This window comes from Xiphophorus maculatus, chromosome 9, assembly GCF_002775205.1.
Source record: "Xiphophorus maculatus strain JP 163 A chromosome 9, X_maculatus-5.0-male, whole genome shotgun sequence".
Classification (NCBI taxonomy): Eukaryota; Metazoa; Chordata; class Actinopteri; order Cyprinodontiformes; family Poeciliidae; genus Xiphophorus; species Xiphophorus maculatus.
In genome coordinates this window covers 14,952,742-14,972,258 of record NC_036451.1, presented here as the reverse complement: position 1 = coordinate 14,972,258, position 19,517 = coordinate 14,952,742, and the positions used below count along the sequence as shown (strand labels likewise).

The 19,517-nt window shown below is 37.4% G+C and overlaps 1 protein-coding gene across 1 annotated transcript; it reads right to left on the bottom strand.

The window, feature by feature from the left end:
• Positions 1-4,974: 4,974 nt before the first annotated feature.
• matk (megakaryocyte-associated tyrosine kinase) lies at positions 4,975-19,364 on the bottom strand. The gene is made up of 12 exons (XM_023339073.1): positions 18,992-19,364; positions 16,560-16,673; positions 16,324-16,439; positions 13,982-14,201; positions 12,155-12,248; positions 11,968-12,033; positions 10,265-10,364; positions 9,047-9,131; positions 8,398-8,471; positions 8,092-8,287; positions 7,585-7,671; positions 4,975-7,023 (listed from the first exon to the last, which is right to left on the bottom strand). Exons 2-12 carry the CDS (start codon positions 16,671-16,673, stop codon positions 6,796-6,798), a joined length of 1,380 nt encoding a protein of 459 aa, XP_023194841.1. The 5' UTR covers positions 18,992-19,364; the 3' UTR covers positions 4,975-6,795.
• Between the last annotated feature and the right edge of the window lie 153 nt (positions 19,365-19,517).

Below are 19,517 nucleotides of genomic sequence, written 5' to 3'. Positions count from 1 at the left end.
ATCATCACTCTAATCCTCAGTTTCCTCAAGTGGGGACTCTGGCTGAGCCACTCAAAAAACTGATCTTACTTCCAGTCAGGAGAAAATGGTAAAAGTAAAGTATTACTTTAAAGAAATCTTCTTTTCTTCCGGAAAATGTTCTCAGTATTATTCTTCCGTTATCTCACTTTAAACTTCAGTTCAGTTAAAATAATCTGCTAACTTTAGATTTTCTAGAGAAATTAAACTGCAGTTTTGTCCGTCTGTGGAGAGAGAGGGAGTGAGTCAAAGTATTATTTTAAGACTTGAGGTCATTTATTTGAAAATGTTTTCAGAGCATTTATGTATAAAACCCCTCAGGAATTAATTTCACTTGGATTTCACTACTGCCTGATATGTGCAACTCTCCTTCTACTCATGTCTGATTTACTTTATGGAAATCATGTTTGTCTCACACAGTTTGGAGCAATTTTATATGTACTTTAGAATGTAAAAAATGAAAAGATTATGACCACAGAAAACTGGTTTTTTTAGTTCGCTTAGTTCCTGTTGGCTTCATTCTCGGGTCACATTTATTATTTAAATATGATTACTAAATTAGGACACCTGTCACATGTTTTCTTCTTCTTCTCTTGTGTCTTCTTTTCTGGTCGAGAACCAGCTCACTGAAACGCTGAGATGTTCAAAAATGGTTGGCTTCTTCAAATCATAATTAAAACTATAAAATTATTGATAAATTTCATGTAAGACTAAAGGTCGATTAGTTTATTTGAGGCGATAGATTAGCAATTTACTGCTTCTTTAGTCAAAGCCAAAAGTTTAATGTCGTCCTTTGGGTGTTTTCAAGTCTTTTTAATGTGTTTCTTCTGGCTTTTTAAAACACTTTGAATTTCATTGAAATGTATTTGCATTCTCAGAAAAAACTAAGTCATGAAAAATCTTTCCATAAAAATTTTGTTTGCGATTTAAACTTGCTTCTCTCAATGTAGAACTACTCAATTATCTGTAACCACGGAGCTTTTAAACTGTCCTGGAATCGAAGCACATCCACTACAGCCTCCATTATTTTGATAATTAAGACAATCAGCACCTTTGTCAAACAAGCGCCTCCACTGTCAGATAGGACCCAAGAAACAGACAGCAGCTCTTAAGCTAATTTTGATAATTGAATTACACCTACCTATCAGCAGGTAAACCTTCACACTAAACTGCGGGAGCATATGTAGTCTCATTTGTTGTGTAAACTGATATTATCGCTGTCACGCAGAAAAGGGCCGGCTCCCTTTTATATCACTAAAAGTTCATTTCTTTCAGAACAAATCTGCCATTTTTGACTCGGATAATTTTACTTCTTGTTTGGCAAACAATAAAACGGTAACCTTTGATTTCTTTTACTTTTCGACTTTTTTAAGTACTCTTTATTCTTCCATTACTTCAAGGCTTCTAAAATGGTGTCTGTTCTTTACTTGCATAGCATTTTCTGATTGCTCTAAAACCCCTGATAGCATTCATTAAAGTTGTCCTGCTTTAACCAACTGAATGAGAATCAATGAGAGCAAATGGACAAAATACAGCACCATGTTTAAAGACTGCAATAACATCTAGTGCTTTTTGCGTTTCCATCTTGAAAATATTTAAAACACACATCAAAACTTTGTACCAGAGAACTAAAAAAACAGCCTATTTTTGTTATTTCAAGTGGAGATATTCTGCTATGGATCTGTTTTGGCAAAGAAACTTCGACATCCTTCCAAAGTCATAGCGTAAAGTTATAAGTCTGACTTTGAACTCTGCTGGATTTTACCTACTTACATGCTGTAGGTTTGCATTATGTGCTACACAAAGCTCTTTGCTCATGTGGTTACATCATAGTCACATCACTATGATAGTGATGTAAGTCTATGCAGACTTTGAACCCAGTACCTTTTGTGGGGAAGCAACGGTGATACCACCACTGGCCTACGGTGATGCTAACAAAGCTAAAACAGGAAATGTGAAATCTGATCTAATGTCAGACAGGAAGGAAAAAAGGTCTTATCTTTTTAAATATGTAAATTTCTATTTTGTATAGCAGGAAACTGCCAATAAATTCACATTTATACATTTAGCTTAAAAAAAACTGTGATTTTTTTCCCCCCTACAACCAATAAACCCATAAAAGTAAAAAGATAAACTATTAAAGTGAAAAGTGTATGTAAACTTCTGACAACTGCTGTGTATGTTTAGATTTTTTTTAAATGCAGAAATTATTTCAATCACTGAGAATTAACAGTCATCACGTTTATTTTTATTTTTCTGAATATCTACAAATGCGAATAAAACAAACAGAAATGTAAATTGCTTTTAAGATACTCCCAGTGGGGCTTTAGGTTTGCAAGCCCATTAAGAAATGGATGGGTATTATAACCAATATTTTCTAATCCATGTAACACTCAAGTACACAAAAACATCTGGTTATGCACTGTTGGGATTTTTGCTTTTAACGGGCTAAATCCTTCTGTAAAGAGAAACATCACCATCCCGAGGAGTTGATACCTGGAAGATGCCGCCTTCTAGGAAGAGCATCTTGGTTCTGATGCTTAAATTGGCTCAGACAACTAGTTTCTGACCCGATCTGAACCCACCAAAATCTACTTAAACCATACCAAGATAAACCCTTTAGGTTAGGCCAAACCATTCATTTACACACTGCTGCACACGCAGCCAGGTGCAGCAACAGTAGAGCTCGACTTGGACTTTATACACAGAGTAACGTGAGATAATTTGAGACATTTTTGCTTCAGAAACAGAGTTTGCATGTTTGCTGTTTTGACTCTGCATCACTAATTGAATTGAACTCAGTTTAGATTTCAACTTGCATATTTTGTTTTAGACCAGCTTGGAGCCACAACACACAGACAGAAGTTAAGAAAAACTAAAATCCTGCATGTTTTGCAGACAAAGCCAGAAATCACACAGTGACAGCTTGTTTATCAGGGTCTTCCATCCACTCTCTAGGATCAGGTGAAAGCAACAGGTGATCAGTCATTGTCTGCTCAGACCTGCTGCTGCTGCTTCAGCAGATTAACTGTTTTCTAAGTCTTTGTAGAAAGCGCAACTTAAGGACTTAGAGCCTCCGAGAAAAGCATCTCAGCACACTCCTCGACATATGGGTGAAGGCTTTGTGTCCCATTATCCATCTACACCAGGACACAGCCCGGAGCGAAGAAACGTCCGGCGATATTTCGACCCCAGAAGCTTGCACCATCGGGTTTTTTTTTCCATCTTTATTATTATTTATTTGATTTCTTATAAATCCCTGAGCAGAAAATTGCTGCTCATCCCATTAGAGGCTTTAGAAAAAACACACAGCAGATTGAACAAATCGTGAAGGACCCCCGCTCTCACCATATGATAACAAGAGCTAGAGGATCAAGCTGCAATTTGTGCTCCGTCCTCTGGGATACTGATAAACACCAGGCTTACGCAGACTTATGTCAAATGACATCTTTAATTTGGTCTTGTGACATGACAACAATCACACAAAGAAGGCTTTATTCTGTGGTGAGATTTAAAGTGGAAATATTTTAGCATTACTGGGAAAATTAACATCTTGCTCTATGTTTTTCTTAAATAATGAAAAAAAAGCATACAAGACATATGTGGCCTGCAATACACGAAACGTGCGGATCATTAAAAATGTTCCCCCTAAGATTAGTGAAGCAGAAAAATATTGAGTATCTACAAAAGCCAAAGACGTCCCTGGAGGACAGTGGATAACACAAATCTCTGTTCTAATCTCAATATTTAAAGAGGGGACAGAAAGCAGGAATAAATGTTCATTTCCTTTTGATTTAGTCTCATGATAGAAATTACATTTGAACGAATTGAATCAAAGTGCCCCATGTATCTGATGGCTCTGGTGGATGAAAATCAGTCATTTAATTTAAAATAAATACACATAAATTCATAGGAGGAACCAGGAATAACTGTGCTTGTGAAGAAAAATTATGCTCTATTCCAGGAAAAGTTTACACACAGTCTGATAAATTTCTGTGGAAAATCAACATCTCAAAATAATCTTTGCTGACTACGTTCCCTCTAATAATCATTTCATGCTCATATTGTTAAAACTAAACCTTTGTTTTCCTTCCATGTAACGAACTAAACTCGTCTCATGATGTTGGTCTACTGTCTGTGATTGTACGTCAGCTTAACCCATAGAAAGCCAGCCAAGCTTAAATGGTGGCTTTTTCAAAAACTACAGCCGGTTCTCTTGTGCTTGTCCTGTAAATATGTGTTCTAGATTGAGCGTGTTGTTTCATTGGTCTCATATCTTACCTGAAACCTAAGTGTTTTTCCGTCCTTATCATGAAGCTTACAGTGAAAAATGACTGTATTGGCTGCAGCAGCTTGGTCCTGCATCAACTGTAAAGACAAGGACTTTCCAATCAACATTATCAAGAGCCTGTTGTAGTTCCCTTGATCATATTTTGGGGTTATTGGAGACTTCTTTTAGCATCTTGCAGTCTGCTTTCCGTGTGAATTTGGACAGTCACTCCTGTCCTAAATGTCCTCCACTTGTACACAATGTTCAGCACAGTGAAACCGTTAAAGATCTCTGTAAGACTCTTTTCAGACTCAAAAGCTGCTGCAATCTAATTTCTGAAGATCTTTCTGTCTCATCATAGCATTCCCTCTCAATTCGACAGTAAGGAGTACGACAAACTAAATGTTAAAAGGTTTGAAGAAGGTTAAACATCCCTCAAAATGCTGAGTAGTTATGCACTGATCATGTGGATCTAATGTGACACATCCCAGAACATCACAGGTGTGTAAATTAGAAAGGTAACAACCACAATGCTAAATACAATACTGATTAAATGCTGTACTGTTCAAACGTAAGCAATGCATTGATTTTATTCAGTTTTAGATGGGTAGCTGCTTTATATTGGCAAAAATGCTGATTCCTAAAAGACCAGAATTAGCATCAAAGCCAAAAACATCTGGATTTGAGAACCTCAGTTGTTCAGTTTTTACATTTCATTTGGGTTCCCTTACCAGTGAATAAGGCGACAACAGACAAGAGAGGTGAACAAGGATCTGGCAAGGAGGAAATGAAACTGACTGGCTTTTAAAGTACTGGGAATTTGGACTGGTTAGCAGAAAACACTGAAGCTGGGAGAGAATAGAGGAGCTGAAGGGAAACACTGAAATGAACACAGAGGTGATCTAAATGACACAAAACAACACACACACACAAAGAATCCAAATATAAAACCAAAAAATAAAAACACATGTGTATCATGAAGGTTTCCTTATGAACGCTGATCCTTTCTGCTTTCATTTTGTTTTTTATTTATTTAGCATTTTATTCCCTCCAGTGCTGCAATCATTTAAGTTCAGGCACAAATAAGATTCAGATTTATCAACATTTGAACCTAACATATTACATTCTTTAATTTATGGCAATAAAATCATAACAGTGTAAATAAATCGAGACAGCAGCAGGATTTGGTTGCATTTATACACAAACTATTTACATGTGGTCACTAAACAGTAGCAAAAGCAAAATGCTTCAGATAAAACAGGAGCACTGACACTGAGGCGTTGTGTGATCATTTTTGTCGTTGCAGTTTTTGTGGATCTACGTTGTTTTGTCAAGAGGAATCTGAGCTGCACCAAGACGTTCGAGAAGAGGTTTGAACAGCCTTAGACTGACTGCTGTTCTCCTTGAAGATATGGTGTGTAGCTGTGGCTCTAAAAGACCGCCTCATTAGGAAATACTGGGTTTCAAACCTGGAGATGACCTTTTATTTTAAATTACAAATGCACAGAGTAATTCATACACATCATTCCAGCTACCGGATCTCTGTCATTTGCCTGATCTTCTCAGACAGAGTGAGATATGGCAGTGAATTAAAACCCTGCAGCGTTTTATTCAGCAACTGAACAAGGAATAAGTTCAGCTTGGACTGAAAATAAGGCACTAGAGATTATTAGTGAGTTATAAGGAGTAAGGTTGCTTGGTGTAGTAATTATTTTGAAGTGTTTGGACCATTTGCTTTGTGTTGTCTTGTGTTACATTTTTGTGTTGCTGGAAATTAATAAAATGTTATAATAAAATATTTGCACCTTTGACAAAAATGTGGCTGTTAAATAAGAAGATTTGTGCTCATTGATGAAGGTAATGAAAATATTTTATGAATTGTCTTTTGGTTTGTTTGGTTTTAGTGAGATATTAATACTAAATTATCAGACATGTATGCAATTACTACACTGGCTTGTCACTAATTCATTATCTGTTCAATCATACTTGATTACATCCACTTCTCCATTGACTGCAGGTGGAAATTAGCATTTTTTGCTATAATTTGGTCCCATGCATCTCTCACATTAAAAGGCAAATAAAATGTATTTTTTTATCAGTGTAAATAAATAAACAATATAAAGCAGCATAAAACTTTTTTTTTTGTTAATTTTATGACCTACACTTTGGTCAAAAGCTGCTGTTTAAAATCTGCTTCATAAATAAAGAACAATCTATTTTCATTTACTAAGCGAGAAGTTTTTAACTTCTTTTAGTGAGAATCTATACCGAAGCTTTTGAGACGACTCCGTTTAGACCAAACGGTGTCGACCTCAAACACAGGTGACACCAATAAATATTTCCTGTATACGACCATGAATTCATCAAAACCGTGTAGGTTCGCTCCTCCTCATCATCGCTTTGACATTTTACCAATCCATAAATTAAATTAGTTTAAGGGTCTTTATCCCAAGTGTCTTCACCAAACGAGAGCTGGTTCTGTACAGCTGCTGGGTACAGACTTAAACTCAGCTCCTCAGTCCAGTCTTGGCAGATTCTTGACACCCGGCTGCAGAGCTTGGGCTCATTTTGCTCAGTTCCTGTTCAAGTTTTTCTCTCAGTTTGGGGAAGCCAGGTCTTTTCCGTGGCTCCTGCTCCCAGCAGAGCTTCATTATGGCGTAAACACCAGGATGACAGTCCTCTGGAGCCTCCATGCGATAACCTGCTTCCACGTTTTCCTTCACTTCTTTCAGAGACTAAAACACAGAAAACAAAGAGGATCGATTGAATCAACAACAATTTAACTTATGCAGAATAAAGCGGAGACAATTCTTGCTGCCGTAAGTGAGACAGAGTTCATGAATGCTAGTGGCAACTTTCTTGAATTGTTTATTAAGCTTAAAACAACGACTGTAATTTATGATTATGTCATTAAGAAAGAAAAAAAAATGGACTAAAAATACTTCAGGCAGCTGAAGAGCAGTTTTCCTCAGCTGGAGACAATACGATTTTGTAATTCCACCACATTCTTCACTTAAAATATTCAGAAAGACATCATGATGCTTGTTCTGCTGTCTGAACTATTTTAGATTTTTACTAAATTTATCTAAACCGACAGCTATTTGCTGAAATCGTTAAATGACTTTTTTACATAAACAGTTGTTGATTAAATGTTGATTACAAATTAGTAATCAACATTTATTGGCATGAAAACAAATGAGTGACAACAGCTAATGTGCTCTGCGGTACTGTGCTGAAGGACTTCCCTGTGAAATCACAAACATTCACAAACATCGCTACAGAGAGTTGCTACGTACCATCTTAGGGTAGGGCTGGCGGCCGTAAGAGAAGATCTCCCACAGGAGAACGCCGTAACTCCAAACATCTGACTTCGTGGAGAACTTCTGCAGAAACAACAGATAAAAATTGAGGACAGGTTTGACAGGAAATTAAATGATGATTTCAGTTAATCAAAATATAAATGAAGAAAAAAACTAAGGAGTAAATTTCACACAAAATGTTGTTCCTCTTAATTATGACTTATGACCCAGTAAAAGTGCGTGGAGGTATTTATGGTCTGCCCCTCTCTGCTGGAATTCCCCGTTTTCTAGTTGTGATATTTTAAGACTAAAACATGTGAGAGTAAGGTCTGCAGTTATTGATTAATGACAATATATTGATCAGAGAACAACACACAGAGAATGTTTCAAATTACTGTCTTCTCTTTATGCACTGACTGAGTAAACAGGCCTTCAGGCATCAGATAAATCGAGCTGAACAGTAAAACGAGGAGATTGTTCTTTTTGATAACAGAGTTCATATACCTCTTTCTTCAGAGCTTCAGGAGCCGTCCATTTGACAGGCAGCTTGGCTTTGTCCGTCTCTTTGGAGTCCACCTTAGCCAGGCCGAAGTCGCTGACCTTCGCCACGCTGTCGTCAGAGATCAGGACGTTTCGCGCTGCCAGATCTCTGTGTACAAGTTTCTTTGACTCCAGGTACTCCATCCCTTCACACACATCACTGACCACAGATCGTGCAAAGAAAAACACAACGTGGAGGAAATAACCATCTGCTTAAAAAGTCTCCTCTCAACAGAAATGACAAAACGAGATCAGTTTGACGAGACTCACAGGGAAAAGCGCAGCAGCTGAGGGGAGCCAACGACTGATCGTCCTCTGCTCCTGAGAAAATTCACAAGGTTTCCCTGCGACATGCAAACACATCATAAACCTCAAGTTTAAAGGTAAACACAAACCTTTAAGAATAACATGTCAATAATTAAAGAGAAAATAAGACTAACAGACGGGTTTGAACTGGACAGCGCCCTCAACTGGCAGGAAAAAAAAATGCAATTATTTTGATAAATGCCTTTATCATAAAAGGGAAAACTATTTTAGCAAATACAAAATGCACAAAAATAGTAAAAAAAATTATATTAATCAAGAAGAAGTTTATTGATAAATAATTATTTATTTCTTTTTTTTTTTTTTACAAGTAGTTTACTTACATAATAAAAATAAATCAGCAGAACATGTCGCTTCTGTACTGTTATAACCACCTTTTATATGTGGTAATGCAGTCATGATGAGATTAAATTTAATATTTACCAGAATAATATTTTATTTCATGATTTATTATAATTAATACTCATTCATACCACTGGCACAATTAGGTTTAAATCTCACACAAAGGCGCCAGTCGCTCAAAAAAAAAGGAATAATCTTAATCCACCGGGGGAATGAATAATTTTTGGGGTTTAACTGTGTTCGTTAAGCTTACCTTGGTCATGAGCTCAGTGACGATCTGGAGCCCCTTGTGAAGGATGACTCCCAGCAGCCGCACCAGGTTCTTATGCTGCAGCTTCCTGCAACAAGGAAACCACACAGAGAGAAGTGAAACCAACTTCAATCCTGAACCAAACTGCATGGATGCACAATTAAAGTCAGACATTATATACATCTATCATCTGTATTTATCTCATGTTAATACAAACTTTTCTAAGGATAATGCAGCTAGTGACTTCTGTGATTTTTTTTTTAAAACAAGAAGTGGCTGCGAAACCTTGACTCTATTTTAGATTTTCTCTCATCCACTCAGGTTAAAAAAAATAAACCCCAGTAATTTTTGGCAAACAGTTTTTCAGGGACGTCCAGCTGGAACAGCTGTGTGTTTCAAGGTTTCGTCCATCTGAATCAAATCTTCCTCAGCAGAAAGGAAATCGGTAATAAACCAAATTCAACCAGAGCTCAAGCTAATCATAAACTGACATATTCTGGGACACCAGTGTCCCTGTGTGCAGTGAAGGAAGCTTAACATCACCACCAAGTGAGACCAAGACACAGATCCATGGTCAACACCTTCAAATCTGCAGCTCACCACCAAACTCCTTTTGGTTTGTAAGAGCCAAACTTGGACTATCAAGTAGGAACACTGTAACATCCATGCAGCACCGGTGGTGGCACCATCATGCTGAGGTGTTGCTGCCATTTGTACTGGTGCATTCCACAATGTGAATAGGATAATAGAGGAGAGTTAGGTATAAATTCTTCAATTCAAATTAACAACTTGGACACAAATGAGCCGAAATGTGCTTCAAAACTGGACGTGAATGGATAAAATAGGTTGATTTTGTATATATTTATATGTTTGGCAAATGTTTGTTGAAGGTTACTAAAAGCATGTGGTTTAGGAGCAAATTCCTCATGGACATTTAAGCAAATATTTGTCTATAATATATTAGACTAGATTATAACAGATTAGAGAAAATCTTCTACCACAAATTGAAAATTGCACCCAAAGTTTTGGTGTTTGTTTTCTACCAGTGGGAGAATAATTCAGCTAAATCATTAAAAGCCAGGAAATACCACAACATTTTTGACCATGATGAGTGTATGTAAAATTCTCCAGAACTTTGTGTGCTTTTTGCAGTAAACAAGTGATAGATAACAACTGATGGCGTTCCAAGGTAAGTCAAACAGTAAACGCTTGAGGACTTACGTCATTACAGCCGTTTCCTGCATGAAGGCCTGAGCTGTGACATCACATTTTATGGTCTTCACAGCCACCATCTGGCCCATGTACTCCCCCCGATAAACAGCTGAGGGTTGGAAATTACACAGAGATAATATCTATTAAGACATTTTGTTTTAATCTGACTTCCTCTGGTCTCTAAATGTTCTCGATTAAATATATGTATATATATAAGTATATGAAAATATATATATACACATATTTTTTTTAATTAAAAAGTTAAAACTGTGGCATTGAAAAACATATTTTAAACTGTATTGGATGAAAAGCAAATGGTTTAAAAGATAAAGTGTAAATGCTTTTGTGAACACCATGTTGAGTTAAAACCAGACATTTAACTACAGACTATGTTTAAGTTTGGATCATCAAAAATATTTATATTTGCTAAATTGCCAGATTATTCACTTGCATTTGTTTAAGCTGATTTTTCATTATTTCCTTGAGTATAATGGAAATGGGGAAGCTGGGATGATGATATCATGGCTGCCGATTATTTCACAACATTTGATGGAATTTACAACTATATATGCATTTAAGGAAACACCTCAAACACACTGACTCCTTGGGTGACGTCATGGAAAAATCAGCCAACATTTCAACGGGACAATTTTCTGTGGTTTAGGAGCAAATTGCTCATGGATATTTCAGCAAATTTTTGTCTATAATAAACTTTCCCTCTTGGTGGATTAGAGAAAATCTACCACAGTTCATGGTAGCGCAAGTTCGTCTCTGGATACAGTTCCAGATTCCAGGAGAGAAGAACTCGTATGTCAAAAAGGCTGATTACAATTTCCACAAAATGCACACAGAGACAAAGACATGCCCTGTGGTCTGAGTAAACTAACATGATAAGTGTTTGGACACTTATCATTTTGTGATAAGTGTCCAAATGACCCAATGACTGACAGTCATTCTCCCAATGACCGTCGGTACATTGGGAGAAAAGAAGAAGCTTGCTTGTACGGAGGTGGTACCATCATGTTGTGGGAATGTTTTGATAATGGAGCAAAGTTTTCTGAGAAGCTTGAAGAAAGATGCACAACTTTTTGGAGTCTAAAGTCAGCTTTAAAGTCAATTCTACCAATTACATATGAGATATGTGAGTAGAGTTGAAAATGTCAACATTTGGAGATTAAAAGTAATTTTTTTTTGTCCTAACTGAAATATTCTGGGACACCAGTGTCCCTGTGTGCAGTGAAGGAAGCTTAACATCACCACCAAGTAAGACCAAGACACAGATCCATGGTCAACACCTTCAAATCTGCAGCTCACCACCAAACTCCTTTTGGTTTGTAGGAGCCAAACTTGGACTATCAAGTAGGAACATCCATGCAGCACCGGTGGTGGCACCATCATTAGAAAAGTAAAAGTTAAAATGTTTTACACAGTGTATATATAAATATCTGATTTTGGCTGTATGTATTTTAAAGTAAGGCAATGTCTAAATTCTTTTTGGAGGTGTGATAGAAAACTTTTAAGACACAAATCTATAAATAACATATTTACCAAGGACTTTACTATAATGCGTGAGGCTTGTTTCATGTCAGGCAGTTTCAGTAATACTTCTTAACCAGAGATACCATAAAAAGATTACATATTTCCCGTTGTCATTTCCTAAGTCCTCCTCGCACCCTGCAGGTTTTGTCATCCTGTAAAGAAACAAAACTCACCACCAAATTCTCCTTCTCCAATGTTTTCTCCCAGAATGAGCTTCGTAATGTCCAACAGCCACCCAGCTAGAAAAAACAAACATTATAACAACTGCAAAGCATAAACATTTGCGACATCTTGATTTGAAGTGCACAATGTTGTGTTTTTGTACAAAAATATGAAGGCACAACTTGACTCTGAGCTTACTTTTAGACAGCTCCTGCTCAGCTGACTTGGCTCCTTGTTTCTTCCTGGGCGTCACCAGAGTCGTGACGAGGGAGCCTTTGTTTTTTGAGTAAAACTGCATTAAAGGAAACCAAATTAGTCACCGATGGTGAATATGTGTAGTCTATTTCCATGGAGCTGGTTGGGGTGAATTCACATGCGTTACCACAGTTCACCTGAATATTACTAAAAAAAAAAAAAAAAATTGTCTGGCAATAGGTGTGACTCTCTGGGTTAGTTCAGTAGCCGTATCTTCCCCCCCTCTGTTTCCTCAGCAGGGGTGAGTTACAGAGTGACTCAGCCCACTGATAAGGACGTTGCAGTGTGACTCTCCACACAGCCACAGACATGATAAACCATAAAAGGGTAAAACGGAATGAGGATTTATGCTATGACCCAATATTTGGTAAGTTAGTCCATTCCAACTGTCATGAATTCATCCTCCTCATATCAATATGTTATTCAGTTAAATGGACGATAATTTACGACAATGTCTTTAGTGTAGACATTTTAATGCAGAAAACAGAGGTTTAGTGAAACATCTTATGGTTAAACTGGGATAAAATATTTCTTTCCCAAAGATACTAATTGAATCCACCGAAGTATCAGCTTGTCTGTAATACATCTTTCAGTGTCATTTTTCATTTTTATTTTTTATTTAAAAAGAAAGACTTCGATTTGTAAACCACAGACCTGTTTTCGAAAAAGGTTCCTGAAAGAAGCAGTTTGGTTTTGTTTTTCTGTTTTGCACTGTCAAAAGGTCATGACCGGACTTCATCAAAGATCAGAAATTACACACGGTGAGGATGTGACACCTTATAAAAATAACATTCTTAATGCATGGTGACAAAGTGAGTATTTGTGTTTACAGCTAGTGAAAAACCTAAAATCAATTCTTCAAAAAGTTCAAAAATACACAAAACACAAAAATGTTATATTCTAGCTTTCACCAACCATGGGGTGACTGCTGGCTTCACAACCTCTAACACAAAGGTCATTGTTAAAGAAACTGGCTGTCAACAAGGTCCTGTATGCAAGCATGTTAGTGGAAAGTTGAGTGGAAGGAAAAGGTTTGGCAGATTAGAGTATGCAAGCGACAGGTTTAACCAAAACCTGAAGTGGACTGTGAAGCAAATGCATTCAGGAGAAGATGACTCACGAGCATGGATTGATCAACCACAAGTAAACCAGGCTGCAACTTTACATGTTCTTATGTAATTTCATTTTTGTCGACTTTTAGCTCTTCAGAGGACACTTTATTTCTTTCATCACATCTCAAATGAGATCCTGCAGCAAAATTTTTGAACCACTTTCTTACACCAAAGACCAACCACACTCCACTAACGCTTTAATTCAAGCTAAATGAGTTCCAACCAAATATCGACCAGAAAAACACTTTTCATTAGAATATTTATGTACAGAAAAATCCTTCTAACTGATCTTTTGTATTAAAAATTTTTTCTGAGAATTCAAACTAACAAAAATCTGCAATACGGCCACTGAGTGTGATGAATGGATATGCTTCACTTTTTTACTGAAATAAATGAAACTATGGCATTGAATTACTGTAAACTAGTGAAAACATGACTTGGATCACTTTAAATTGAATCTAAGAATTCATCTTAATAAATCATCATACTTGAATCATCTTAAAGTTAAATAATTACATTTCTGAAGAATCGTTTAAAGATAGATGCAGCATTTAACCTAAACTTCATGTCTCACTCGAATTCCTCTAATATTTGGTTTTAATACCGAGCCTAATCCAATCTCTGAAGGTGACTGATCAGTGCGGAGTGTTTCACTTACTTCGATCATATCGATGAGGTTGTAGAAGTACTGCTGGTTGTCGATGGTCAGCTTGTTGTCTTGGTAAATCACTCGGTAATGGAAAACCTCTTTCGAGAAGCTGACACACAGGACGTAGTCGCCCGGGTGGCGTATGCTCTCACGCACCAGGAAGAGGCCATCCTGAGGCGGCTGCAGCTTTCCCACCGCAGTCGGTCCGGAGATCTTCCCGTGAAACCAGCTGAGGACAAGCAAGAGGGCTGAAACTAATGACTGTAATCGATTATTCTAGCGATCAATTTCCTGATTAATTGGGTGAAAAAAAATTGGCACATTTTGCAGCACTTTTTTACCCATTATTTGAACTACACTAGTAATGCAAATAAGCAAAAAATTCAATTATTTGTTTGAATAAGAAAGCAAGATTTTGTCAAAAATGCAATAACAATGAACATTTGATAATTTGTGGCAAAGATGAATCTGCAGCTAAAAAAACACTTTCAGCTAATCTGTTGATTATTTCTTTCATCTTATATGCAAAATGTGTATTTTTTGTTCACTTTTGAACAAAAACAAGATGCACAGCACAAAGTGAGATGAGAGGGAATCAGAAACAGCCTGGCTGTGCAGCCCTAATACACCAGAACAGCAAAAATAGACCTTTCACTTCCTCTGCATGGTCTGTGCATTGTGCATACGACATGCCAAATCTTAAAAAGCAGCACCTCAAAACCTCTTGCGTAAATACAGTGATAAGGAGGTTGATGTAATATTCACCTTATTCTTTGATATTAACATCAAACCAGTGCCTTCGTCTCTCAAGGACTTGCAGATAAAAGTGAAGAAAGACCGATTCTGTACACCAACATATCTATCTGCCTTCTCACCTTGGCTGCTACAGACATCCTTGATTTTCAGTACTTTAAAATTACTGAGAGCACATTAGTCATGTAGTTGGTTATTTTTTCATGACAATTTTCTGTCGTAATTTGTGGATGTACAAGACTGGCCTGGAACGCCATGAATTAATTATTACTGATCTAAAAGGGACTTTGTTGTTTCTGAAAGCATTTTAGATGGCAACGTTTCTTCTTCAGTGGTGTAATGTAGCACAAGCAGAGAGGCGATGTTTGAATCAGCCCTGGATTTTAGTTTACAAACAAAAAGAGCACACCTGCCAGATTTTTGGTGGTCTCCCTAAATTTAGATTCTTCAGCCACAATCATCTCCACTCCTTTTCTGTTGGTAACTTATAGAAAATAATCCACGGAAAAATCCATCTTTAGCATCCACTGGTTGAAGCCAGAGGCTAAGCTTTTTCTCGATAAAGGTCGAGCCACAACCAGAGAAACTAACATGGACTTTCATAAATGACTAAACTTCAAAAGGTCACATTCTTAAAAAAGAAACTTGGCTAAATTACTAACCAGGTAATTCAAAAACACAGCCACCAAAACAAACCGCTTCGCTGCAGCTTTCACACAATACAAACGCAATACAAACACACTCCGACACACAGCAGCACCACCTGCAATGAGACTGGATGACCATGAGAAAAATATTTGGTATTGGAACAACTGATTTTGTTTTACCACACTTGACATATTTAATCCGGTTCCCAATCCATCAGGTTTGTGTAGCTTTCCCAGTGTTAGACTTTAAATAATAAACCAATCTGACTCAATTGCAACAACACTTTATAGTTGATTTCCCTTCCCCTCTACAAGTCGGTGAGGGTGATATTCTGTGGCTGTGAAAAAGAGATGATTCTTTGAAAAACACATTGCAGTTTTATGCACTTTTATAAAGAAAGTAACAGCTTTATTTTGAAGCTGTTGTTTGTAAGTGTAAATGAAACTCTGAGGACAAACTGAGAGTTGTGTTTGTGACTCTGCTCAAGTAACTCCAACAAGAAAAAGAAAGAGAACGCATTGAGGGAATATTACCAATTTTGTAATTTTGTTTTAAATTGTGTCTATTTGTGTATTCACTTTACTGAAACAAAGATCAACGTCCCAGTTAAAAACTAGACTAAAAGAAAAAGCTGAGTTGGTCTGTGGTCTACCTTTCTGCAGGTACGACACTGATGACTCACTTGTAAAGAACATCATTTTAAAAATAAATTGAGCTCTTATTTTAAACATTTATGTCCCACAAAAACAGGAAGTTTGAGAACTTAATCTTGTAGTTGGTGTTTGCTTGCATCTCGAGGATCAGCCCACACAATGTGGTCACCAGATAAGCTTCAAAGACAAGATGACAGAACCTGCTGCAGTTGCAGAGCACAAGGGTCTGACTTGAGACTTGACTGAATGATCAGTAAAATGATTTCGTGAGAATCGGAGGAGGATGATAAGACTTACGGCATGAGGCTGAGGCCGGGGTCGACTCGCAGCGCCTCTCTCTCACGCACATTGCTGGAGTTTATGAGCCCCTCCTCTGCTGTGGTGTTGTGTCTGGCAGCGTAAAAACCTTTCCTCTGAACGACAAGCAAAGTTTTCTCATTAAGTAAAGAATGTGTTAGTCGTTTCAATCCAACATCTTATTGGTTTTACAGATTCTGTGAACTTTTAAACAAAGATTTTTGGTGAGGTAGTACCGTGCTTGTATCAACTATAGTGAGAATGTCTCCTTTGTGGTAGAGCAGCTCTCCAGGTTTAGCTTTCCTGCTGTCACACTTGGCTACACACTGAGTACCAGGAGCCCAGTTCATCTGCCGGGGGAGAGAAGAGATAATAATAGCAACATCAGCCGCATCTTCACTCAGGCTTCTTCCATACAGCCTACTGAGCAGAGCATAACAATTATTAAAACCCCAAATGATGATGCCAATGCTTTCAGAGCTTTTGGTAGGTTAATATGAAACAATGAAGTTACTTTGATAACTGTGGATGTCTGTAAAGCTGCCTGTCAAACAAACTACTTCCTTGTTTGACATCATGGAATTTTTTTTAAAAATCAGCTGATATACCACAATTGTGTTACCCCACATGTCTGGCATCCAAGTCCAGATGCCTGGAAGTGGCACGTTCATCTGTTCAAACAGTTCAGATCAGTTTATTCATGTGTCAAAGGGCATAAAAGAAACATAAAACTAAGAGACATGCAATTGAAGTAAAGGAGAGGGACAACACAGTGTGCCAAAACAGCATCAAATATAACTCCATACAGGACAGGAAGAGTGCCAGCAGTGCACATCATCATCATCTTGTTCAACTCCTAAGATCTTGTTGCTTGTATATATTACTCTGCTAAGTACATTTTTTGACCTAATGTTGAGAAACCAACAGAGAAGGAAAAGATCAGCACAGATAAAAATTGACTTATCAAATCTGAAACTTTGAAAGTTTTCTTAGACAAAACAGTCACTGCTGGTCCTTTATTTGCAAGTTCTCTGACAGAAATAGTTCAAGATGTTTGTAATTTTCTGTCTGGCCTTGAATTATTGTCGTTTTCTTGTTGTGTTTTTTTTTTTTACAGCAGGAGGGACTGGTACACTTCACAGGTTCCATCTTGAGGAAAATTAGTCTCCAACTACATGCAGCCATTTTCTTGCATTTATGTCACTTCAGTATCAAAAATAAAAGTGGACCCAAGCTTATTTTATAGTTTAGTTGAAGTAAATGAATAGAAACTTTTTGTAAAAGACTGTCAATGTAAAACATGTTGAGTAACGCTCACATCCTTTCAATCTATCCGACCGTCTTCTGTGATAAACAGAACCTCACAATTCTCATAAAAACAGTTTGATATACTGTGAATTTAGCTGAATAAACTGAATTGGAGCCATGCTTGTATTATGATTCCACTAAGAATAAATCACATGCAGTTAATACATTGAAAAATGAGTTTGCTGAGTTGGGAAAAACATTCAGAGTGAATTTTAAAGCTTATGTTTTTAGGAAACAAGTTGACAAAACTGCAAATCTGTTCTATTTTACGCAATGAAACTGTGAAAAAACATATTTTTAAAAGTGGTTATAGAGTCATTACACTATTATTTAAACACTATATATATATCTTTGTGTGTATAGTTTTGTTGACTGCCCCTCAGACTCAAAACCAGAGCATGAATTGTTACATCGCCACCAATATAAAACCTTGTGACTTTGGCAGTCAATAAAAAGCTGAGGTCTGATATTTAAACTATTTTTACTCGTAAACAGAAACCTTCTGGTATATTGAGACCTTTTGACCACATCCTTTTATGGTTTGTAGCAAAGACAACTGACTATACCTTGAATATTTCCCTTCTGTTAAATGATATCGTTTTAAAAGCAGAGTGCATAGAGAGTTATTTGTTTCTATACTTACTGAAGTTTTGGATCCAGCAAAAATTACCCCCATGACTCATCCAGGTTACAAAATACTCCAGAAGAATCAAGAGCAACATTTCATTTTCCTGAGTTAAAGTCATTGTTTATGATTTAGTGATAAAAAAAGAGACACTGGAAGAATGGAGATTTCGTTGGATAGCTTCAAGGTGAAAAGAACCCGTTCATATTTGTTGAAAAACATCTTCATGATCTCCATGATTTGCTGGAAAATAACCTGTGCACTAAAATGGAAGCAGTGGAGCTTTTTGGAAAGTGTGCGACCTTCTGCATCTGGTTTAAACAGAACACAGCTTTTACTAAAGGATCTGTTGTGTTTTGTCGAGGAGCAAGTTGACATTATTCTCCCTCACAGCAGAAAATCCTGACGGACAATGTCCCGCCATACTTAAACTCAACATACAATCCCACCCTTTAAATGGCTCAGAGCAGAGAAGAAGGGTTTGGAGTGGCCTACTCAAAGTATGGACTTACAATCCAATTTAGATGAGATAGTGTGGTAAATTCATGCATAAATAATAATTATAATAAAATAATAATAATAATAAACAATAAATCTTTCAGAAGACACTGTTTACACATCATTTGAGTTGCTTTGCCCCATTAGGACTTGACGGTTTGTAACGTCCCTGCAAACACATTAACTTTCCCAAGTCTTAAATGGGAACTAATGAGATGATTAAAGAACTGAACCCACCTTGGATGAGGATTTTGATGACTTTGTTCAGAAATCCTGCGGAAAACAGGAGCGACAAACTCTAAAGGTAATCCCGTAATGATGCAGCTGGAGGTGTCGGACAGAGACTGAGCATGGAGACGCTGACGGCTCGCTCCGTCCGCTCGGTATAAATATTTCAGTACCTGCAGCTCTCTGAAAACACCGACAGCCGCTTTCAGGACAGCCGGAGATCAGAGAAAACAAACAAAAACACGCCAGACTTTAAATCCTCAGCAGAAAGAGCCCGATTTCCCTCCTAAATCCAGGTCCAGTCAGCTCGCACGGCGCTGACATCGCAGCTGGATCCATCTGTGTTGCAGCCCGTCATCCTGGACGTCTACTAGTGCGGGCCACTTCCTCAACACTGGGAAAAACGTGCCGCTAATTCAGAAAAGGCGGCGCAAGAAGTGACGCACTCTGCAACTTCTACGCCTGCTTTTCGCACAACTGTTTTCCTCCTTTATTTAATCTTCCCTGTCCAGAAATAATAAAAACAGGAGACGGA

Bases quoted from the DNA above. Each gene is read 5' to 3' on its own strand.
- matk (XM_023339073.1), bottom strand. From the start codon at position 16,673: ATGAACTGGGCTCCTGGTACTCAGTGTGTAGCCAAGTGTGACAGCAGG. The intron at 12,034-12,154 runs GTAAGCTCAGAG...TGTTTTTTCTAG, and splicing joins TGAGCAGGAGCTGTCTAAAA to CTGGGTGGCTGTTGGACATT. The intron at 8,288-8,397 runs GTGAGTCTCGTC...ATCTGTGGTCAG, and splicing joins CAGCTGCTGCGCTTTTCCCT to TGATGTGTGTGAAGGGATGG.